The sequence below is a fragment of the Mus musculus genome, chromosome 4 (genome assembly GCF_000001635.26).
Source record: "Mus musculus strain C57BL/6J chromosome 4, GRCm38.p6 C57BL/6J".
Lineage (NCBI taxonomy): Eukaryota > Metazoa > Chordata > Mammalia > Rodentia > Muridae > Mus > Mus musculus.
In genome coordinates, this window is record NC_000070.6 from 101,110,488 (window position 1) to 101,135,747 (window position 25,260).

The 25,260-nt window shown below is 44.1% G+C and overlaps 1 protein-coding gene across 1 annotated transcript in view; it reads left to right on the forward strand.

The window, feature by feature from the left end:
- The window catches only part of Raver2 (ribonucleoprotein, PTB-binding 2), an 83,333-nt gene that overhangs the window by 41,450 nt on the left and 16,623 nt on the right, over positions 1–25,260 (forward strand). Inside the window, exons 5-8 of the mRNA NM_183024.1 lie at positions 9,966–10,092; positions 20,777–20,859; positions 23,100–23,204; positions 23,368–23,479. Coding sequence (NP_898845.1) covers positions 9,966–10,092; positions 20,777–20,859; positions 23,100–23,204; positions 23,368–23,479 — 427 coding nt within the window. The remainder of the gene's footprint in view (positions 1–9,965; positions 10,093–20,776; positions 20,860–23,099; positions 23,205–23,367; positions 23,480–25,260) is intronic.

The window sequence follows — 25,260 nt, forward strand, 5'->3', positions numbered from 1 at the left end:
ATGGACTTTTGGTATGTGTCTTTTTATCAAGTTTCTAAAATTTGCAATTTGGAAAAAAAAAAAACAAGCAAAGTATTTCTCCAAAAATTCAGATAAGCATGTGATTTATCATCTAGTTGGCAGACAGGATGTCTTATTTTGCTCTCTGTTGCTGTGACAAACTCCATGACCAAAAAGCAAACTTGAAGAAGAAAGGGCTTCTTACAGTCCATCACTGAGGGAAGACAGGGCAGGAACTCAAAGCAGGAACCTGGGGGCAGGCACTGAAGTAGTGGCCGTGAATACTGCTGCTTGCTGGCTTGTTCTCCGTGGCTTGCTCAGCCTGCTTTCTTATCCACACAGGACCACCAGCCCAGAGGTGGTCACTGCCCACAGTGGACTGGACCCTCCCTCAGAAATCACTAATCGGGAAAATGCCCTACAGACTTGCCCACAGGCCTGTGAGATGGAGGTGTTTTCTTACTTGAAGCTCCTCTTCACAGAAGACTCCAGATTGTATCAAGCTGAGGGGAAAAGGAACACACAGGTGGTAAATCACAAGCATAGATTTGTTTCATGGAAGGCATCCTTTTAGTTACACATTTTAGTGTAAAAATAATTGGTTTCGCTATGACATTTTCACGCATGTATGTCATTGTACCTTACCCTACACATACATCATGTCCCCTCCATGCCTCCCCACACCATCCCCTCTGCCTTCATCTCATCCAGTCATGTGTGATTAAATCCAGAGTCTCTATATTTGGAGAATTTCAAATACTCCAACATGCAGTATTCTTTCTTTGTCCCCTTTCCCCCTCCTCCCTCCCTTCACTGTCCCGTCCCATCGTGGTCCACCTTCTCTGCTCACTCCATTTTTTTGCTATAACCCTCATTGGTCACCCCTGCCCCCAGCCTAGGCATTGTTCAATTTGATTTAATAATATTTTTGTAGGACATCGCTTTGGAGATGTGCTTAGAAAAGACAGGCACTTAATTTTGAAAACATGGTCACTACTTAATTTTGGAATTAAGACAACACTAACCTTACTGTCATTAGATGGCTTCCACATCTTCTCTCTCCCCTTCTTTCTAGTTCAAGATCAGCCTGTATAATGTAAGGCTGTATGCTTCTGAGAGGCTGAATAGGCCTCCGTGAAGCCAGGTGGCCCACTCCCTGGGGCTCTCCAGGGGGACTCGCTGATGACCTCTGAGCTCTGTCTGTCGATTCTGTGCTACCTGTGACTGCTACACAACATTGTCCCTTCCATTTACGTTTTCAACATTTGATATATTCAGACTATATATAACGAGTTAGGATTTTCTTCTGTGTGGTTTGTGTTTTCTGTTTGTCTTCAGCAGCCTTAGGAAACAGTTTTCTATTTTGTCCTTTCACAATACCAGCTTTTGTTTTTCTCTTTGTTTCTAAATTCTCCTCTTTTGTTCATTTTTGCCTTCATCTTTATATTTTTCTCATTTCTGCTTTGCATTTTTACCCTCCCCTTTTTGTTGATGGTGGGAGTTAATTTTTTTCCATCTTTCTTGATATCAGTGCTTAATTCTTATATTCTGGGTTTGTTCGGTGCTGGGACTTGACCCTTAGGGTCTTATATTTGATAGGTAGGTACCCTGCCACTGAGTTCTGTCCCAAGTCCCCCTAGTCTAATATGAGTACTCTGTAGCTCTCTTCAGACACACCAGAAGAGGACATCAGATCACAGACGGTTGTGAGCCAACAAGTGGTTGCTGGGAATTGAACTTAAGACCTCTGGAAGAGCAGTCAGTACCCTTAACTGCTGAGCCATCTCTCCAGCCCCGCCCCCTCCTGTTTTAAATCTTATTTTATGGTAAGTACATTTATAGGCCAGCACTGGGGAGGACAGGAGATTGTCATGAGTGAAGGCCACCCTGGGCCACATAGTGAGCTCCAAACAATCCAGAGCTATAGAACAAGACTGTCTCAAAAACACGATAAATAATAAAATACAATATGGGTTTCCTTTTAACAAATATTATATTCATGAGTCACAAATCTTGAGGTATGGATTTTCAATTTTTGTGATTTTCTTTATGTATATGACAGTTTTGTTCTCTTGTATGTATGTGCCCTGTGTACATTGCCTGGTCCCCAAGGAGGCCAGAAAAGGGAGTCAGATTCCCTGGAAATGGAGTTCCAGGCACTTGTGAGCCACCATCTGGGTGGGAATCAAACCCCCTTCCTCTGGGAGAGCAGCCAGTGCTCCCAACCACTAAACTATACAGCCCCCTTGTTTTATTTTTAATTAGCATAGAAAGAAACTATCTGTGACATTTTCATATGTATATACCATTACACTTTGTTCTTATTTGCCCCCGTGAGCCCTCCTTTTTTCTGATTGGCTCTGCTTCCTCCCTAAATAGTTACTCTTCTCTGTGTGTGGTGTCGTGTGTGTGGTGTGTGTAGTGTGAGTAGTGTGTGTGTGTGTGTGTGTGTGTGTGGTGTATAGTGTAGGGTGTGTGTGCAGTGTGTGTAGCTCTTGTGTAGTTTCTGTGTGTCCATGTATGTATACATATATATTCCATTGTCCTTTTGTTTTCTTCCCCACTCTCTTTAGATCTTCCTCCCTCTCATAGTATCCTATTGATTTTTATGTCATTTATATGTTTAAGTATCTATGTTTACATATTTAAATCTTGATTCTGTATATAAGAAAATGTGTGATATTTATCTGAATCTAGCTTATTTTGCTTAGCATAGTCATCTCCAGTTCCATCCATTTTCCTGATAATGTCATAACTCCATTTTTCTTCATACTTTCCTCATCCATCCATCTGTTGCATATCTAGGTTTGTGTCATAACTTAGCAATTATGACTAGAAAGGCCAGTGTGCATAGGTGTGCAGGTATCTCAATGCTGTATGGACTTGGAGCTCTTCAGGGGTACACCCAGGAGTGGTTTACCTGGGCTGTGTGTTACTTCCATTTTTAGTGTTTTGAGAAACCTCTCTCTATATAGATGTCCAGTGCAGCTTCCTCAGTTTACCCCACCCCAGCAGTGACTAAGGAAAGTTTCTCTTCTCCTACGTCTTCACCAGCAATGACAAAAGTCTCACATCAATTTCAGTTTACATATGATGGCCAAGGATATTGAACACTTAAAAAACCTTATCAGCCATTTGTATTTTTTCCTTTGATAAGTGCATATTTAAATCAGTTAGCCCATTGAGTATTGTGTGTGTGTTTGTGTAATTTTTGTAGTTCTGTATAGATTCTAGATGTCACTTGTCTAATGTGTTGTTAGAAACATTTCCCCGTTCTGTGACATCCCATCGCCCTCCTGGTTATTTCCTTAGTCTTTCAGGAGCTTTTGAACTCAATGCAATCTGGCTTGTCCGTTCTGGGACCTCTGTTAATTCCTTCCCAGAAACTTCTTTCCTATGTCTGTACTATATCTTCTCTCTTTTCTCCTAACAGTGTTTTTCATCCATTTTGAGTTGATTTTTGTGCTTGCTGATGGATAAGGACCTAGCTTCATTCTTTTGCATGTGGATACCCAGTTCTCCCAACTGTACGGAACTCTTTTTCTCTGCGTATGTTTTCAATAGCTTTCTCAGAGATAAGGGGCTGTAACTACCCTACCCGGGGTTGGTCTCTGGATTGTCCTCTTTGTCTTGGTTTATGGCTTGTTTAATGCCAGTGCTGTGTAGCTTTGGTTACTAGAATGAACTGTTGTGATGCCTCCAGCATCATGGCTTCTGTTTCTGGTCACTTTGTCACTTAGCATCTTTTCTACTTTCTTATTTTATGGTGATTTTTTTTTTCTCTAATTCTGTGAAGAATGCCATTGGGATTTCGATGGGGTTAGCCCTGAATGTGCAGGCTGCTTCTGGTAACATGTTCACTTTCACACAACGAATTCTACTAGTCCTTGATGGTGGAAAGTCTCTGTATCTCCTGGTGTCTTCAGTTTCTTTCTCTGTTGTCTTACAGTTTCAACTTGAGGTTTATTCCTGAGTGTTTTAAAGGTATTTTTAATAACAGTTATTTCCTGATTTCTGTCTTGACGAGTTTGTTACTGATACATTAAGGTTACAGAGTTATATATGTTGTATATCCTGCTACTTTGCTAAAGGCACTTAAATAGCTCTCTGGTATTTGGAGGCTCCTAAAGAATAGAAACCGTACATGCAAATAAAAATACCTAAGCTCCTTCCTTTCATATTTGAATCATTTTTATTTCTTGTTGCTTTAGCTAAGCCTTTGGGCACTCTGCTTAAGAGTGAGTGGACGCCATGGTATCCTGGTTTCAGAGGAAACACTTTTGGATGGTTTTCAATGGTTAGTATAGCAGCTGCGGGTTTCTTATATAGCCCCTACTATGTTGTAGTACATCCCTCCTGTTTCCCTAGTTTCTTCAGGGCTTTTATCACGGGGATGCAGACATATGACTGAGGCCTTTCCTGTATCAATGAATCGTGATGTGATTTCTGTCCTAAGGCATATTTATGCATGCTGTGTTATATTTCTGGATTTGCATATGTTGAACTATCCTTGCATCCCTGGAGTGAAGCCAACTGTCATGGTGTGTGATATTCTTAATGTGTTCTTGAATTTGGATTACAGATTTTTTTTGATAGTTTTTATAGCCGTTTTCTTTTGGGAAATGAGTCAGGGATTTTTCTTTTTGTTGTTATTCCCTTTCTTGGTTTTGGTATCAGGTTAGTGCTGACTGTAGGAGACTTAGGTAGTGGTCTTGATCATTCTGTTTTATGGGACACTAAAGAGCACTGGTGTCAGCTGGGTTGGTGGGCTTGAGCAGTCAATCTAATGGTAGCTTTTTCTTAGGAGACTTCATATCACTACTTTAGCCAGCTGTTTTGTTTTCTTTCTCCATGGGGCTGACACTGCAATGAGCTGTCTTCCCTCCTTTTTTGCCCTCGCCTGTTTCTCTGCACTCTTCAGCTGCTCTGTCTTCGTGACACTCTTACCTTGTTTTTCTCTTTGGCCTCGAGCCTGTCTTTCTTCTTATCTTGACATTTCTTCTTCACACGGCCAGCTTCTAGCCTGCCATGGTCTTCACACGGTCAGTTTCTAGCCTGCCATGTTGCCATAGATTTTCAAAAGTTGTTTTTCCATTGGTGTTCTAATTGTTCATGATTGGGAAACTTCTGTGCTGCTGATCTGGAGATGAGGTAATGGCATGTGCTCTGTGTCTTGCCGTGTGGCCAGTTTCTCTTGAGCGTGCCATTTGTGCTTGGAAACGGCTCATGCACTGTGCCCGAGTGTTCTAAAGTTGTGTGTGAGCACACACGTGTGCAGGAGCACACCACCTCTCTACCTTTTCTCTTTTCCTTATTGCTTTACCATTGTCATCTGTTAGTGTCCTAGAAACTTTGCTCTATAATGGTCAGCTTTTCTATTTCTACATATTCTGCAGTTGTTGCTCCAGATCCAACAGTGGGTTCTTGATAGGCGTCTTTGGTAATAGACTGTTTTGTCAGGACATGTGTCTTTGAAGGGACCCCTCTCTGATGGTACCCTGACCTTTTCAGCTTTCTTTGGTTTATATTTGCTATCCCTTCATCTCAGCCTTTCTCTGTGTTTTCTTTTTTTTTAATGTGTGTGTCTGATAGCTAACATTAAAACAAATCATATATAGAAGTCTATGTCTACCTATGAGTGCATTTGAAACACCTTTTAATGTGTGTTCTGATTTTTGTCCAGTTGGTGTTTTAGGTATCTTAGTTCCTTATGCTTTCTTTTGACTAAGTGTTTGGCATCCCCCCGCCCCCAATTCCTAACTATTGGAACTGTTTTTTGCTTGCCAGCTGTGCATTATAACTTTCAATTAATTTTTCTTTTTCTTTTCTTTGTTGTATTTGTTTGTTTTGAGACGGTCTCAGTATGTAGCCTTCGCTATCAAGGAACTATTTAGATCAGGCTGACCTGAAACTTGGAGGTCCACCTGCTTCTGACCCCTTAATGCTGAGATTGAAGGTGTGCACCACAACACCTAGCAGTTTTTTCCATTTTTAAAAATTGTGTGTGCATAGGTGTTTTGCCTGATATATGGCTGTTTACTACATGCATGCAGTGCTCATGGAGGCCAGAAGAAGGCATCGGGTCCTCTGGAACTAGAGTTACAGACTGTTGTGAGCTGCCGTGATGCTAGGGCTTGGTCCAGGTCCTCTGGGAGAGCAGCAGCAATTTTCTTTTTTCTTTCTTTTCTTTTCTTTTCTCTTCTTTTCTTTTCTTTTCTTTTCCCTTCCTTTCCTTTCTTTCTTTCTTCTTCTTTTTTTTTTTATGGTTTTTTGAGACAGGGTTTCTCTGTATAGCCCTGGCTATCCTGGAACTCACTTTGTAGACCAGGCTGGCCTCAAACTCAGAAATCCGCCTGCCTCTGCCTCCCGAGTGCTGGGATTAAAGGCGTGCACCACCACGCCCAGCTGGCAGCAGTGTTCTTAAACTGTTGGTCATCTCTCCAGCTCCTCGTCTTCTAAGAGTGGGGTCGGGGAAGCAAGCACATGCTTGTGTCACAGTGTGCAGTGGAGGTCAGAGGTCAACTTTTCCCAAAGTCATTTCTCCTTCCACCTTGCTTTGAGGTGGAAGGCCTTTACTGTGCCTCCTTTACTGTGCTGTGTGTTCTAGGCTAGTGTACTGGCTAGTTTTGTGTCAACTTGACACAGCTGGAGTTATCACAGAGAAAGGAGCTTCAGTTGAGGAAATGCCTCCATGAGATCCAGCTGTAAGGCATTTTCTCAATTAGTGATCAAGGGGGAAAGGCCCCTTGTGGGTGGGACCATCTCTGGGCTGGTAGTCTTGGGTTCTATAAGAGAGCAGGCTGAGCAAGCCAGGGGAGGCAAGCTAGTAAGGAACATCCCTCCATGGCCTCTGCATCAGCTCCTGCTTTCTGCCCTGCTTGAGGTCCAGTTCTGACTTCCTTTGGTGATGAACAGCAGTATGGAAGTGTAAGCCGAATAAACCCTTTCCTCCCCAACTTGCTTCTTGGTCATGATGTTTGTGCAGGAATAGAGACCCTGACTGAGACAGCTAGGTAGCCTGATCATTCTGGCTGATTCTCCTGTCTCTACCTCCCATCTGTGCTGGGTTTGCCTTACGAGTACATTCATGACTCTGCATAGGACCTGGGGTTTAAACTCAGGTTGTTAGGGGTTTGGGGCAAGTGCGTTTATTGGGTAAGCCATCCTTCCAGGCTGCATTTTCTATCTTTCTGGCTGGTAATTGTTCCTAACTCATCACTACCCTGTCCTTTCTGTCATTGCTCTCTTCAGACACAGCAGAAGAGGGCATCAGATCCCATTACAGATGGTTGTGAGCCACCGTGTGGTTACTGAGAATTGAACTCAGGACCTCTGGAAGAGCATTCGGTGCTCTTAACCACTGGACCATCTCCCCAGCCCCTATTTGCCTCTTTTCTGACTGTAACATTTCTTCCCAGGGAGATTTGAGTGAAACTATTCATGTGGTAAGAGCTTTGCAGAGTGGGCAGTTGGGAACAGTTTCCATCTTTCTCACACTTGAGCACTAGCCCCCCCTGAGTATATAGATCAGCCTTAAGGTGCATTTCTCAGCTATTTTCCAAAGATGCCCCCCCCACCTTTTCTTCTGCAGGGGCCCCTGTTGAGCACATCCTGGCTCCTGGCCAGTGGTCCCTGGCCCCTGTCACCTTGCTGCTGCTGCTGTCACCCTAACCTTGCCCTTACTAATTTTGCTCTTATTAATTTTGTTTGCATCTTTTCTTTCTTTAACCTGCTCTTTTAGATCGCTGATTTCTTTTGAACCATGTTTGTTTCACCATTTAACACGCCTGGTAAAGCACAGAATGCAGGCTCAGTGGACACTCTGTGAGTTTCTGAAACCTTTATCTATAGACTAGGGACACCCATGCTGATCTATGGGCTTGCTTTTGAGGGTTCGGGATCTAGTCCGAGTGACACATTTGGAGCAGTCCTATTTATAGTAAGCAAAGGCTGACTTTCTCTTTATGTTTGTTTTTCAAGCTAGCACTTCCCACTGGGCCTTTAGAACTGAGCGACCCTGCTCATGTTACTAGTTAAAAAAAAAATCCTCCATCCTTTTTAAGGCTGCATATCTATTTTGGGGACATCTGTCATGTTCGGTGTGTGATCTTAGTTTCCTGTCCATTATCTCTGCTTTCTCTGTCACAGGCTGTCCTGCCTGTTGCCTTTGAGTGGCTCTAGTCCCAAATGTCAAGTTATTGTTTTCTTTGAATACATAATTTTTGGGGGACAATGCTGTCATCTCCCTTGTATGCCAGTGTTTATAGGTTAGTGTTTATAGGTTATCTCAGTGGTAGAATGTTGCTCAGTGCTGCTTGAAAGCCTCTGTACATACGCATACATACACTGGCCATAAGAATTTGATAGAGAAAGGGATGATGGGAAGACTGGAGGGGAAGCCTGGGTTTGTTAGGGTTTAGGGAAGACAGGCAGGGAGAGCTCTGGCCTGCTATCCTCTCAGCCTGCTGTCCTCTTTGGGCCTCCCCCACCACACTGGACGCTGCCCCACAGTGCTTCTGTACCTCGCACCCAGCCGGGTTTTCTAGTTTCCTCAGTGTGATGCCTCACTGTCGCTGTGGGTGCAAGGGGCTGCGGATGCTGCTAGACAGAACGGAGAAGGTCCGTGACCCACATTGGCCCATACCCACACTGTCTGGTCCGTGCCCTCCACTGGATACTTACAAACCACCTGCTGCTGATTCTTTGTTTCTGAGGCATCAGTGGGTACATGCTGTTCTTTCTCTATACAGTCTGTGCTGCTGGGAGAGCCCAGCTCCCTGAAGGAATGGTGGAGAAGGCTGTGCAGTGCCACCTGCCAAAGCCCTCCCTCGCTCTCTTGTGGACCTAGGCTTTCTTGCTCTCTGTACATGTCTGCCCGCACACTTTCTATCCAGACGGAGCTTCTTGCCAGTGCCCTGTCTGTTTCTTTAGTCTGTATTTTTTTTCCTTCTCAATTTTATAGACTCAGGGTTAGGAAAGAGACTTAACTATCCCTGTCAGTTCTCCCTTTTCTTGTGGCTAGATGTGTGTATTTTGTGTGTATACCTATGTATATGTCTCTGTGTGTCTGTGTGTGTGTGTATATATATATATATATATATATATATACATATGTATATATATATATATACATATGTGTATGTATATATATATATATATATGTGTGTGTGTATAAAGATCTGCATATTCAGAGAGGGTCTCTGTGTGTGAGGGGGCTTATACATGCCACTGTGCATATTATAGAGGTTAGAGGACAGTTTTGATGAGCTGTCCTGTCCTACCATGTGGATCCTGGGATCCAGACTCAGGTTGTTAGGCTTGGCTGCAAGCACCATTATCTGCTAAGCCATCTCTCTGCCCCTACACCCAGCTTGTTCCCCCCAAGGTTCTGGGGACTCTGAAGCCCAGTCCTCACTTGTGTGACAAGTGCTTTGTCCAATGAGCCATCTCACCAGCTCTCAAATGCTTTTTAAAACTAAAAGGTGATTCCCATTTTGAGGTAGCTGGGCATCTTAGTTCATCTCCATTTTACTGTAGAGGATTAAGTGAATGAAATAAACTTTCAGGAGAGGAAAATGTTTGAAAGTCAAGATACATTCTCCCATGTTGGATCCACCAACAGTCTAGGAAGGCTTCCTGTAATGTGGGGTTTTAGTGTTGTGTCAGTGAGTTAACACTTTGCCAGGAAATCTATCTCTCCTTGGCATTGTCTTGTTTGTGTTTTTTTTTAATGCAACTTGGGGTATTAAACTGTTAGTATATTCAAAGCCGGTTGGCATTAGACAGGTGTCATGGGTAATATAGAACATGTGGTGTGGTAGGAAGCACTCAGTAAGTACGTGATATAAAGCAAGTTGTGTTTGTCAGAAAATACGTCTTAGGTGAGTGGTTGTCGGAGGAACGCCTTTGGACTTTGTCTGTTTTGCACTTAACGCTTCTGTTGTTTGTTTCTGTCCACGCTGAAGATGCACAGTAATCAAAAGGGATTACTGCCAGAACCCAATCCGGTACAGATTATGAAAAGTTTAAACAACCCTGCCATGTTACAAGTTCTTCTGCAGCCCCAGCTATGCGGACGAGCCATGAAGCCAGGTGAGCACTGTGCACCCTCCTTGAACACAGACTGTCACATAAGTTGCTTGTGCTGCGTTCTATGTGAGATGTAAAAAAATGCACTGTGGGTTAAAATGCTCTTAAGCTTGTATAGCACCTTTCTAGAACTATTAATGATCATTGATCAGTCACGGGAGATGGTCCTTCCTCTTGGCTGTTTGGTGGGTACAATCTAGTCTTGTGGTTCCATTTTCTGTACCATTAGTAAATGTTAAGTGATAAACCTTCAGTTTAGCTCTTTGTTGCCGAGAACTTCTAGACCCAGTAATATGGCACTCATCACCCAGCTGTGGTGTGGATGAACCAAGAGCATGGAGCCTTTCTCTGTAATTGTTCTGGTGGACTTTCCTTGTTGAATATGCAAATCTGTTTCATCTCCATCTTTCTCTGTCCTAAAGAACAAAGTAGTTTCCCTTTGCCACCGTCTTCTGATTACCCAGATCTTTGTTATCGCTGTATGCTGACCTCCAAAGCTATTTGCTCTTCTTCTTCCGGTATTTCCTTCTGAAACAAACAGCTTTATATACACACGACTTCTGTGTTAGTATTATGGGGAAATGACGCCTGTATTCAGTGCTAAAGTTTAGGATAAATATATTTAGTGTAAGCATCCTCTGTGTGTTTATTCCAGTTCAGTCCCAACTGACCTGAAGTCCACTCCCATGCTAAGCAACACAGACCCACAAGTTAAGGGTGCAGTCCTCTGGGTGGCTGCTCCACTCTAGACTCTGGCTACAAGTTAAGGATTCTCTCGGCTTTCTGAACCTCTGACCAATCAGCTATACAAATTTGGGAGTCGCCTGGACCCTTCAGTTTGGTAATCTTCTGGAATGTCTTCTAGAATTCAGGAAGCATCATAATTATGATTATAATTTTAACAGAATGGATCTAATAGGAATAGGCAAATGGAAAACACTCGTATGCGGGGTCCTCGTGCAGTAGGCCATGGCATGGCAGCGTGGCATTGGGGTGGGAATATTAAAAAAAATATCGTTCCTGACAATTTTCCATATGTATATAAAGTATCCTGGTTACTCTCTGCTTTCTTTTACATCCTTCCTATCCCTGTCACTCACCCCATCCCCACCAGTCCCTTTCCTAAGCTCATGACTTTTTGTTTTATTTTATGACCTGTTTAATCAGGCCACCCATGAGACTATTGCATTGAGACCATCCATTTGAGCCTGGTGGGGTAACTAACCAGTGAGCCCATTGCTGAGGATGGTGAATCTCCTTGCTGAACTGATCAATACCAAAAGATCCAGCAATGAGGGTGGCTTAGGGTTTTACTGCTGTGAGAAGATACCATGACCAAGGCATCTCTTATAAAGGACATTTAATTGGGGCTGGCTTACAGGTTCAGAGGTTCAGTTTGTTATCATCAAGACAGGAACATGGCAGCGTTCCGGCAGAGGTGGGGCTGGAGTTGCTGAGAATCTACATCCTCATCCAAAGGCAGACAGAAGACTGTCTTCCGGCAGCTAGGAGGAGCATCTCAAAGTCCACCCCTACAGTGACATACTGACTCACTTCCTCCAACAAGACCACACCTCCTCCAACAAGGCCACCTCCTAATAATGCCACTCTCTGGGCCAATCATATTCAAACCACCACAGAGGGGTAGGGAGGGCCTCATGAGCCTGTCTTTACCTGACTGTCTGTGGGCCTGTTCTCCTGCCAGCCCAGCTCAGGCATCTACAGCTGCTGTGAGACTGACTGCCATGGCTGTGTCTTACCCAGGGGATGACATGTCACAGCCCTTTTCTGTCTTCCTGCTCTTAAGTCCTTTCCCCACAATGTTCCCTGAGCCTTAGAGGGTCTAAATGCCATTTTTAGAGCTGAGCACTGATTAGTCATAAACTGTCAACACTTTGTGAGACCATGCATCTCCACGACGATGCATCCATCACTGTTCACGTGAGAGGGGCCTCTCTAACGACAGCTGAGAGCAGCACGTTTCTATCGATACAGACATAAACGTTTAGAGGGTAGCCTGACACATTTGCTAAAAAGCAACAGTTGGCTCCCATTCTAGGGCTCCTCATCTCCCTGGCCATGGGTTTTGACCAGCTTTGTAGTATCAGGCATGGATTCCCTCCTGTGCATCAAGTCTCAGGTTAGTCAGAGAACTGTTGGTTACCCCCATCACTGGAGTGTACCCGTTGCTCAAGTGGACTTATCTTGCAGGACTACGGAAACTTCGCAGCAGGGACGAGGCTTCAGCTCAGTTCTAGCTTCTTGTTTATGTCATGACTCCAGGCTATGTAGCCTGGATAGTGTGCTTTCTATTTGTCAGGCTAAGCAATGACCAAAAGCAACTTGGGGAGGAAAGGGTTACAGGTCCCACTCACAGTTGATCACCGATGGAAGACAGGGCAGGAACCCAAGCAGGAGCCAAGGTGTGGACCACAGAGGAGATGTCTTACTGGTTTGCTCCTCACTACCTTCTCAGCTTGCTTCTTCCTACAACCCAGGACCACCTGCCCAGGGGTGGCATCACCCACACTGGGCTGGGCCTGCCCATATCAATCCTTGATCAAGAAAACGCCCCACAGGCATGCCCTTAAGAGTCTATGGAAGCATTGTCTCAGTTGAGATTCTGTCTTCCCAGATGATGGTAGTATGTGTCTAGATGACAAGACCAAAGAAACAAACAAACAATAAAACCAAAATACCCAAATCCCTACCTAGCACCAAGGGGCTCCTTACCCTTGGCATTGAGGGTTTTGCTAATAACTCAGTGCTTCTGGGAGCCCCTTTTCCTGGCCATGCAGGGGTTGGAACTTTAATGGGAGTTTTTCTGGGTGGAAAACAATCCCCCCAAAATGTATTACATGTACGTTTTCTGAATTGTCCTTAAACATTGTGTCCCTAGACATGACACCCTCCTGTAGGCTGGTGTCATCGGCACAGTGTGCAGTAGTCGTTTGTTCTGGTGATCACATGATTTCTCATGATGCACCAGGGTTGCACTCATGTTTAAAGATGCACACTGTGCTTTTGGGTCTGTAAGGGAAACACCATCTCTTGCGCGTGCCCGTCTCGCCGGCAAGAACGACGCCACAATAGGATCCTTCTGCACACGTTTATTGGGAGAGCTCGATTACAGAGGCTAAAAGACCCCGAGCACTGCTTATATAGGCCTAGGAGTGACGTGTCCATACCTGATTGGTTATGCTACCAGTACCTCATTAATATGCGTCGGGCCAGGCAGTGACTTGGCAAAAAACTCGTATGCACATGCGTACATTGGTTGTTTACCCAAATTCAGGGGTGGTGGCCAGTGGTAGCCAGCGCCATCTTGTAATGGCGTTTGAGGCTTCCCACAACCATCCATACCTTTGAATTGTGGACATCTTTAGTAACTCGCCCACTATTATTTCTATCTCTCCACTCCAGTTTTATGTTTGCGTCAGTTTGTAGTCATTAGGAATATGGGTTTGTTTTGTTTTGTGTTATTAGACGCGTTCTCACGACCGGCCAGGAAGAACACCACAGACCAGAATCTTCTGCGGCAAAGCTTTATTCTTACATCTTCAGGAAAAGAGAGCAAGAAGCAAGAGAGAGAGAAAACGAAAACCCCGTCCCTCTTAAGGAGCATTCTCCTTCGCCTCGGACGTGTCACTCCTTGATTGGCTGCAGCCCATCGGCCGAGTTGACGTCACGGGGAAGGCAGAGCACAAGTAGTCATAAGATACCCTTGGCACATGCGCAGATTATTTGTTTACCACTTAGAACACAGGATGTCAGCGCCATCTTGTAACGGCGAATGTGGGGGCGGCTCCCAACATCTCCCCCTTTTTCTTTTAATAAGAGCAAATAGGCCACCCATATTAATGAGAGTGGAGATAGAGGTCAAATCCCCAGTGTGTAGGTAAAGGAGCCATGTACAGGATTAGCTCTTAGGCTTACAGGCTTTTACCCAGAGCAACCCTGACCTGCTCCCGTGTCGTTTTGCCTGGGGGAAGGGAACTAGGACACTGAACCTTCATGAAAGATGACATGTCTCCCTAGAATAGGCTCATATATGCCGCAGAGCCTTTCCATTGCAGTGCTTAGCCTTGCAACTCTCTCGGGCTGCTGAAGCACACTCACTCTATCCCGTGCAATGAGTCTAGCCTCATGGGATATAAGAGCTGAGTGGCCAGCGACCTATTGCCTAAGCATAGATAACCATATATCAGGGGGAGCTCCATGTTCTAGTCCTGCAAGCGCCTGGGCAATAACCACCTTGTCTCTCCTAGTTTAGGCCTTAAGCTTACAGACCAATCAAAGAAGCAACACTAATCCACAGCAAAGTGTATCTCCAAATAATATTAATCCCACCCATTTTTTAAAGAAAGAAAATGCTGAGGAGATCCAATTGGGTAATCCTTTGGTCAGGGACAGGTCCAAGCGCGTGGAGTTGACCTGAATGATGGCAAGCCTCGAAGGGTCTGTTCAAATTCAGCCATCCAATTCTGTAACATATACTGAAAAAGACTTTTTGACAAATTAGCTGCCCTAGTAAATTTAACATACTGAATGGAAATAACACACAATCCCGGAAACTTTTGTTCACATCCCTGCTGAGTTATTTGTCATAATACATCTAGTTGTATCTGGACAAGATCTATGAGTTGATTAACCAGCATGAGACCTCCCTGTATCTTGACATTAGCTGAGGCCTGTTTATCTATGACTGTAGTCACTGAGGCTGACAAAGTGTTAATGGTGTCAGTCATCTGGACCTGTCCAGACAGAACCAAGGCTGTCTGAATTAAGGCCAAACCCAGTTCCCAGTTAGTGGTAAAAAGGCAGGAGAATACTTGAGCATTATACATCACCGTCATTGGGAGTGGAAATGTCGACATTATCCCCCAACGCTGCTCTCTCTTTATTATTGACGCCCTGGACATCACCAAGACGAGGGACATTAGTATTCCCTTGGTCAGTCTGGATTTTTCGGGTGAGTCTTTCTGGTACCCAAAATGGGTTGTCTTCATTCTGTGGGAAAACACAGATAGCTCCCCTGGATCTTATCAAGATAGGATCCGGGCCATACCATTTATTATCAAGGACATTTTTCCATTTAACCATCTCATTGGGCCTATCTGGCTCTGAACAATGACGTTCAGCCGCAGTATGGCCATGAGCATCAATATTTAAAAAATTGAGTGTAAAGAGTGCCAAAGACACCGACACTCTTGGTGCTCGGGGTACAGTCTCCTCAAAAGTTCCCCTCTTCTGTTTTATAAGATAGGCTTTGAGGGTGCGATGCGCACGCTCAACAATACCCTGTCCTTGAGGGTTGTATGGAAGTCCAGTCAGGTGGGTTACGTCCATCTGACGGCAGAACTGCTGAAATTTTTGAGACGTATAAGCTGGTCCATTATCAGTCTTAAGGAGTCTGGGTTTCCCCCAAGCACTCCATGCCTCAAGACAATGTTGAATCACATGTGAGGCTTTTTCTCCAGTTAACGGAGAAGCAAACATGATGCCAGAACATGTGTCAATGGACACATGGAGATATTGAAGTTTTCCAAAGGAAGAAACATGTGTAACATCCATTTGCCAGACCTGTAGAGGTCGAATACCGCGTGGGTTAATTCCCACATGAGGAACTGGCAAGAACTCACAGCAGCTTTGACATTGAGTAACAATGTCACGGGCTTCTTTTCTTGTCAAGGAGAAACGACTGCGTAATGTTTCAGCCGTCACATGAAAATTATTATGAAAATTTCTTGCAGCCTCTACCGGGGATGATAGGGCAGCAGCCACCACTTTAGTGGCCTTATCTGCCAAATCATTTCCCAGAGCCATGGGGCCAGGTAGGCCTGAATGGGCTCTAACATGAGTAATATAAACAGGAGATCTTCTAGATAACAAAACTAATTGTATCTGCTGAAAAATATTGGCAACTCTACTGGAAGGCTTAATCACTCCAGCCACTTCTAAAAGATTTACTGCATTTACCACATAACAGGAATCTGACACAATATTAAGGGGTTTTAAAAAGGTTTTTAAAACTTCTAAGACCACTAAACATTCTACCACTTGAGGTGAATTTTCATTATATTGTTTGGATACCACTTTACCATTAGCCACATAGGCACCTATGCCAGTTTTTGATCCATCAGTATATACCACAATCCCATTTTTAAGTGGGTTTCTTACTGTTATTTGTGGAAACACAACAGATTGATTTTGGGCAAACTGTAAGATTGGATGTTTTGGATAATGGTTATCTATTTTTCCTGAAAAGGAGGTAACTAAAACTGCCCAATCATTAGATGCGGCTGCCAAGGTTTGAACCTGTGCAGCGGTATAAGGTACAATTAAAAGATATGGACTTTGCCCAAAGTGGGTGATTGCTGCTTTTAGGCCTTTAAGGGCAAGCTGTGCAATTGCATCAGGATACCAATCTATTATTTTAGCTGGGGATACGTTTGGATGGATCCACAACAATGGCCCATTTTGCCACAAAACTGCAGTTGGCAATTGTGCTGTCTTAAAGACACACAAACTGAAAGGCTGCGAATCCTCAATACGTTGTAATTGTGCATTCTGTAAGGCCTTTTCCACTTTTTGTAAGGCCTGGTTAGCAGCTAGAGTAAGAGTCCTAGGGGAGGAGATATGAGGATCTCCTTCTAAAATACTAAACAAAGGCCTTAACTCAGCGGAAGGAATCTTTAAAAAAGGTCTGAGCCAATTAATATCTCCCAACAGCTTTTGAAAATCATTTAAGGTATGGAGGTGATCTCTTCTTATTTCTACCTTTTGGGGCACAATCTTATCTGGGGACACCACAGAGCCCAAGAATTGTCCTGTATCAGAAATTTGGACCTTTTCTGTGGCTATCTGTAAACCCCACTGACTTAAAGTTTTAAGTAGAAAAGGATATGCCTTTTGTAGCATGGTAAGGTCTTTATGGCACAGGAGGATGTCATCCATGTAAAGGAGCAAAATTAAAGAGGGGAACTGTTTCCTCACTGGCAAAAGAGCTTCTTGCACATAAAGTTGGCACATTGTAGGACTATTGGACATTCCCTGTGGTAAGACCTTCCATTGATACCTCTTATCAGGTTTAGCAGAATAAGCTCTCTGACCCGTTAACAAGTCAAAAGTCCAATCTCTCTGCTCTGGAGTTAAAGCAGCAGCGTTTGCTCGGTCCTGCGCCTGTGCAGCCTCTCGCCACAGAGCTCGCCATTCCACATATTTGGCCATACTAGGGAGAGCGGCTTTTGCAATCATTTGCCAGTCGGCAGGAGTTAGTGCCATGCTGGCAAGCCTGTCTAACTGCACCAAGGTAAAATTAGCATTGATTCCATATTTAATCTGCACATATTCTACCGGAGCGTGGACACGCCCACCCTCGGCTCCTTCAAAGACTGGAAATGCCTGTTGTATTTTCCTTTGTTCCTCTCGGGGAATGAATGAGTCTGCGCACTGCCTTTCTGCGCACTGCCTCTCTGCGCATTGCTGACGCACTACGGGCTGACGCACTACGCAGGGCGGGGACTCCGCATAGGGCGGGAGTGCACCTGGTAGCCGATTGCCCTGAGGCCAATTAGCAAACTGGCCTTCGCCAGCCGCTTTTGGCTTTTTTCTTGACCGATTAGCTGGCTGGTAATGGGCTGCTTCTTCCTCCCAGTCTGTTTCCTCAGAGGAGGATTCTTCACTTGCTTCAGAGCTACTAAGAGCTGGCTTCCTGAGCTCATCTAGTGACGAGTATCTCCTAGAGACCTCCGCTAATCGATCTTTTTTCTTCTCCCTTTTTCCTCTTTTTCTTCTAATCTCTCTCCAGGTATTCCTACCTAACCTTAACTTTTCCTCGGGTTCAAGACCCTTGGAAAGGCCTGTATACTTACCGTTTCTCCTTGTTCCTACTCTCTCTCTCCGCTTTACTTCTGATAGACTGTCCTGAATTTCCTCTAGAATTTTTAGCCCTGCCTTAAGCACTATATAACATGTGAAAAGGAACAAAAGGGCTCCTAACACTAGAAAAAGTTCAAGGCCAAACATACCTGGTAAAGCCATTTCTCACTTCCGTTCCCCAGCTGATGAGTTCTGAATTCGGCAGTTGAATCCTTCTCAACAGTCTGCTTTACGGGAACCTTTATCACCGTCGTTCCCCAGCTGATGAGTTCTGAATTCGGCAGTTGAATCCTTCTCAACAGTCTGTGTTACGGGAACCTTATAACCTTGATTCGCAGTTCTGGTTCTGGAATGAAGTATCCCTCCTGCGCCAGTCCGGAGTTTTTTCTCGTCCCGGATTTTCTCGTCCCGGAATTCGGCACCAATTGTTATTAGACGCGTTCTCACGACCGGCCAGGAAGAACACCACAGACCAGAATCTTCTGCGGCAAAGCTTTATTCTTACATCTTCAGGAAAAGAGAGCAAGAAGCAAGAGAGAGAGAAAACGAAAACCCCGTCCCTCTTAAGGAGCATTCTCCTTCGCCTCGGACGTGTCACTCCTTGATTGGCTGCAGCCCATCGGCCGAGTTGACGTCACGGGGAAGGCAGAGCACAAGTAGTCATAAGATACCCTTGGCACATGCGCAGATTATTTGTTTACCACTTAGAACACAGGATGTCAGCGCCATCTTGTAACGGCGAATGTGGGGGCGGCTCCCAACAGTTTTGTTTTGTTTTTTTAGTTTTTAGTTTTTAATTTTAAAATCATTTGCATAGGGGATGGGTACTATACATGTAGAGTGGACTTACAGGCAGCTGTGAGCCACCCGCTGTGGGTCCTCTGCAAAAGCACCATGTTTTCCTTCATCACTGAGCAACCTTTCCAGTCCCAGGAGTATGGCTTTTTTTGTCTTTTATGTTTAATGTTATTGTCTCTATATTAAGATGTTTTAATATTTACATCGACGGAGCAATTATTTCCTGGCTTTGTTTGGGTTGGTGAGGGAAGAAGAATACATCTGTATGTCAGTAAGCCTGCATCAGCTAGAGAATTATGCAGATTCCACTTTTGTATTTTCTTGGACAGTCGTTAGTTGCTAGGGAATTATGTCCTTTCCAAGCCGAGGTAAAACGCAGTGAAGCTTTGTCTGTATTTACAACTGTACCTTTAATATGGGTGTAGACTCGAGTCATGAGGTTGATGCACATTTAGGCTGCAGACTTCAGTTGGATCAGCACACGGGCTCACATGCTTTATAGAGTACTTTTTAACTGAACCTTTCTGTAGAGTGAGCAGGCATATGTTAACTTGCTGTGTTAACTTGGTGGTGTTTTGTTTTCAGATAGGGACTCGCTACCTAACTGGGAATATAGGCATGCCTTAATGTTTGTTCTGTTCCCTGTACATTATGAAAAGTTATAATAACCTTTTCAGTTGTTTGGTTTTTTTGAAAAAAGATTTATTTATGTATGTGAGTGCTCTATATGGAAGTATACCTGCCGACCAGAAGAGGATGTCAGATCCCATTTCAGATGGTTGTGAGCTGCCATGTGGGTGCTGGGAATTGAACTCAGGACCTCTGGAAGAACAGCTGGTGCTTTTGACCTCTGAGCCACCTCTCCAGCCCTACTGTGACCTTTTCTGAATGCTACTCTGTGATATATTACAATAGTATATACCACTTTTCCATAATAATAAGTGAAATTAATCCTCTGTTTTCTATTTCATGGTTCTTTTTTTTTTTTTTTAAAGACTCATTTATTTATTTATATGTAAGTACACTGTAGCTGTCTTCAGACACTCCAGAAGAGGGAGTCAGATCTTGTTACGGATGGTTGTGAGCCACCATGTGGTTGCTGAGATTTGAACTCTGAACCTTCAGAAGAGCAGTCGGGTGCTCTTACCCACTGAGCCATCTCACCAGCCCATATTTCATGGTTCTTTATTCTCTGTATATTATCTATTCTGAAAATATCGCTTCCAAAATGTAAGTGGTATTTGGACTCAGACTTATTTCTATGTACAATTTGTTTCTTTAGAGACAAAGTCTCACTGTGTTATTCCTGGCTGGCCTGGAACTTGCTGGGTAGACAAGGCTAGCCTCAAACTCAAGCTATCTGCCTGGCTCTTCCTCCCAAGTGCTAGAATTAAAGACATTCACCACCATGCCCTGTTGTGTAGTCATGGTGCATCTTTTTAGTTTTATAATGTAAGAATTTCTGTGCATATATTATCTTCTCTAAAGGATTTTCCACAAGGTCTTTGAGGATGAGGACTGCACCTGTACCCTTGCCCTTCCTTCTGACAAAAATCTCCCAAACTCGTGACACAAAGAAGGCTGAAAAAATGGCTCACTGATTAATAGCACTTGTTCTTGCTGAGGATCAAGGTTCGGTTCCCAACACCCACATGGTGGTAACTTCATGCTCCAGGGAACCCCACACCCTCTTCAGGTCTTCTTGGGCTTCAGTCACTCACATGGTGCATATACATATGTGCAGGCAGAAGGCCCACACAGAACATAAAGAGCCAATGAGCAGCAGCCAAGGCCTCTGCTAGAGACGGGCAAGCCTGTGTTTGGCGCTTGGCACTAAAAGACAGAAAGTGCTGGAATTCTAAAACAAATTCCAGGATCGAATTGCCAGGAGATGCTGAAACGTACCGTGCGGGTTAAAGGGTGTAAAAGAAATGTTTTTGGAACATGTATTTTGAATTTCTTGTCACGTGGTTACGGTTTTCTGTCGACTGACTGATCTTCTCTACAGTTCTCGGAGTCGCGCCCAGCTTATCTCACCTGCTGAGTCCGTCACTCCCCTCCGCCATCTTACACTTCAGTAAAGCACAGCAGGTAGGTACGTGAGTGACACTGGGGACTGACGATTTGGAGTGGACACTTCCATCTCTCCCAACCCCTCAAGACAGAATCTTATGGAGCTCAGGATGACCTTGAATTTCTAATTCTCCTGCATCCATCGCCCAAGGGCTGGAATTTACCAGTGTGCCAGACCTCATCAAGAAGTTAATTGAGCATTTTGCCTTTAAAAAACTATCCTGCCTGCCTTGCATCCTTTGCTGTCTAGGGATTGTTCTAGAGTTTATTGATGCAGGTGCCCTCCTGCTGACCTACACCTCCAGATTTCTTTTGATTTTGATAGTTTTGCTCTAGTTGCTAAGGCTGGCCTTGAACTCATATTGTAGGCGGGTAGACCACTGAACGTGGCATCCTCCTGCCTCAGCCTCCTGAGAAGCTGGAATTGTAGGACTGTGCAGCTAGAGCTCGCAGAGAGCATCGTTGCAATGGCTGCATATAGTCACAAGGGGAGTGCGCATAATCCTGCCAGTGACAGACAGCAGCACAGCTAGATCAACCTGCCAACTCCTGCTTGCAGAGGATTAAGAGCGGAATACTTATTTTGTGATATATTTTTGCTAGATAATGAATAGGTTTTTCTCTCTCTTTGTGTGTGGTGGGGGCAGGCCAAGACAGGCAGCATGCATGCCATGGGTGTACATGTGGAGGTTAGAGGGCAGCCATGGGTGCCAGCCCTTGCCCTCTACCTTGTTTGAGGCAGGGTATATTTGCTGCTACACATGCCAGAGTAGCAGGCTCTCAGGTTTATTCCTCTTTTCCACCCCACCTCATCCCCCCCATTTCCCCAGTCTCTGTTTCAAAGAATATGCAGGCTTGAGTCAGATATGCTGCCTTGGACCTGTAATCCCAACACTGGGGAAGCCAGGGCTGGAGGATTACTGTATTTGAGACTAGTCAGGGCTACATAAAATTCCAGGCCAGCCTGGGCTCCAGAGTGAGATTCTGTCTCAGAACATTAGTCAACACCCAGCAACAAAACAGTAAGGAAAGCAAATACTAATTATAATCAAGTATGAGCAGTGATAGGAAAGAGATTTAGATCATTGGTTATATCCTATTAGGACAGTGGTTCTCAGGGATTCAGATCACTGGTTAGGAAGTGGTTCTCAGGCTGGAGGTTGCAACCCCTTTGAGGGTCACATGACCCTTTCACAGGAGTTGCATATCAAATATCCTATCAGATATTTACATTATGATTCATAACAATCATATGTACATTATGATTCATAACAGCAAAATTACTGCTATGAAGTAGCAATGAAATAATTTCATGGTGAGAGGTCACCATGACATGAAGAACTGTATTAAAGGGCCGCAGCCTAAGGAAGGTTGAGAGCCACCATGTTAGGAGAAAGACCAGAAGTGTAGCGTTAGCTTTAAAGGCCGGCAAGTGCCTCTGTCCAGCACTCATTGCATCTGACTGTCCCAGAAGGACATGCTCATTCCTCCAGGGTCCGTCTCCAGGGCTGTCCTTTCACCACACTGACCCTGACTTCCCCTAAATAGCCTCCAGACCGCAGAGCACACGTGAGGTCCTCAAGAGAGCTTCCTTTGACTCTCTAATCTAAATGAGATTCCCCAGTGTGTGTCCACGTATCTGTGCAGTTTTCCTCATAGAACTGCCATTGGAATTGGGGTTGTTTTTTATTTTTAGTCTCCTTTCCTGGAGCATGATACACAGGGGCAAATCTTACTGCATTTCTCACCAGGGAGCACATTATCCTATTTGTGAAAAAGGCACATCAAGTCTTTTCAAGTGATTAAATCAATAAATAAATTCATATTTCCCCATCATTAAAGCCAGGAAGGGGGTGAGGGGAAGAACAGGTTAACTAAGGATGTGGAATGGGTCTCCTAACTGCATATTCCAGGATATTCCCTGAGGGTGAAAGTAGATTAATACAAATTATGAAGGGTTTTTTTCTTTTCAAGGCAGTGTTTCTCTATTGCCCTGGCTGGACTTAAACTCAGAGATCTGCTTGCTGGGATTTAAGGCATGCACTAACCACCTGGCTCAGAAGTGCTTTCTTTTTCAGCCTAACTTGAGAATTGAACTTTTTTTTTCCCAATTTTTTTATTAGATATTTTCTTCATTTACATTTCAAATGCCATCCCGAAAGTCCCCTATACCTTCCCGAGAATTGAGCTTTAAGATGGGTTGATTATAGAACAAGTTACTCTTCCGAATGTAACTTGGTGTCTCATTAATTCCACAGAGCTCAGCTGTGGGTAATACATCGTCCTTAATCCTTCAGAACCTGTCTCCCTTGCCCTTGATACAGCAACAGTTGATGAAGTTTGACAATGCCCACACTAACAATGTAAGTATTTCATCCTTTTATAGACTCAGCCCGTTGGTGAAATGGTGCCATTTCACACGTGTTACCGTCTTTACTAGGGTCTGTTTGTTTTTTGTTTATTTGGTTGGTTGGTTGGTTGGTTTGCCCACCATGGGAAACTGTCTTCCTCTCTCCCCTTTTGTAGAAGCCTGGCTTGCTGGGAGAGCCTCCTGCCATGGTACTGCAGCCTGCTCTGGCGATAGGGCCACCGCTTCCACTGAAAACGGACCTGGGACACCATGGCGAAGCACACAAAAGTAAATAACCCATTTACCAAGAAGTCTTTACGTGGTCGGCATCGAGGCTTGGAGATGGCTTACCTGTATTCCTCTCTTTCTCATAGGATAATTAAGTTTGAATCTTGGTCATTTAAAATGTAAAGAGCCCCGTTGCCACATCTGGGTTTGATATTGATATGTTGTTAATGGGTTTGCCTCCATGCCAAGAAGAGACAGTCCCTGCTGGGTGGGCTTTAATATTTTATGCAGGTTCACAGCAGCGCCAGAAGACACCGCTCCATCTGCCGCTGACACGCTGCCCATTGGGCTCACGGCACATGACTCTTGTCTGCATTTCAATTTCACTGAAGAAAGGAGCCCCCCGCTCGTATAAAAGGAAGAGCTAGCATTTGTAAAATTAAGTCCTGTTGACTTGAAACCTTTTCAAATTATATCTTTAAATTAGTACTTGGAAGAAAAGTGACATATATGCTTTGAGCACATGACAGGCAGAACAATTTTACTTAAGAAAAATAGAACTGTATCAGAAATTTTGATTTGAGTGTAATTTAGGAAAGCACATCCAGGTGGAAGCTTATTGAAGCTCGATGTAAACAACTCCACTGATGATTTCAGTTCTGCCAACAGACGTCACACCTCAGTCTCTTACATCAAAGCCCAGCTCATCCAGGGACCAAATAACTCCTCAGTCCGTTCTGACTGTTGAAGTTGACCAGGCAATGCTTAAATTGCCACGAGTTTCCTTGGTAGGATGGGAGTCTGTCATTTTGAAAAACTTTGACTTTCTATGACTAAAAACTAAGAAAATGTTTATTCCCCATATTAATATTAGGTCATACCCAGTTTGCTATCTCATGTGCTATATCTTAAGAGCACTGACAATTCGCTGTCTAAATAAACAGATCCTAAAAGATAGAGGAGTCAGAGCAAGGACTCTGCCGGCTATCAAGCCTATTTAGTGAGTAAGAAGGAAATGTTACATCAAAATTTTAATTTTTTCCTGGCCTCTTGTTCGATAAGCTTTTGTTTTGTGTTAATTTTTGTTTGTTCCTTTTTTGAGACAGGGTCTCACGTTGCCCAGGCTGGTCTTGAGTTTATGAGTTTAGGTGATCTTCTTGCCTTAGCCCCAGCATAGTTGAGAGCACATATTACCACGCCTGGCTGACTTTATTTTATTTGAATTTTAAAATTACATTGACTGGTTGGTTGGGGGAGGGCAGAACACACTGTGCCATGCTGTGGTATGCCGGAGGCATATGGAAGACAGCTTGCGAGGGCTGCTGGTTCTCCCCGACCCTGTAGGTCTCAGGATTTAAACCCAGGCTGGGGCAAACCACCTCTCTGTAGTAAGCCGTCTCAGCATTCCCGACTTGAAGATTTTTACAATAAAAATCATACCTCACTTTCCTATGAAAATTTTTAATCATTTCAGGGTTTTCCTTCCTATAAATAAAAACGCATAACTTTTGTTGATTTAGTGTTTATTCCTGACTGTTAACTTCAAGGGCAACGCTAGTATTTAACTACCAGATTTTTCCACTTAAAAATAGTATTAATTTCTGTGCTTAAATCCTCAAACCACTGCCAAGTGCACGTGGCCAGTATAAAGAAAGACACTGCAGTCAAGCTGAGAAGAGATGGGTGTGGCCAGAGCCCAAGGGTGGATGAAGGCCTGCTTTCCAGGCTTGCTGCCGAATCCAAATTAACCTTGGGAAATGTTGAAGATCTCTTCAGTCACTCTCTCCAAATATGGAAGTATGCAAATTGCGATGATTAGGCATTTTTAAGTACTGGTATTA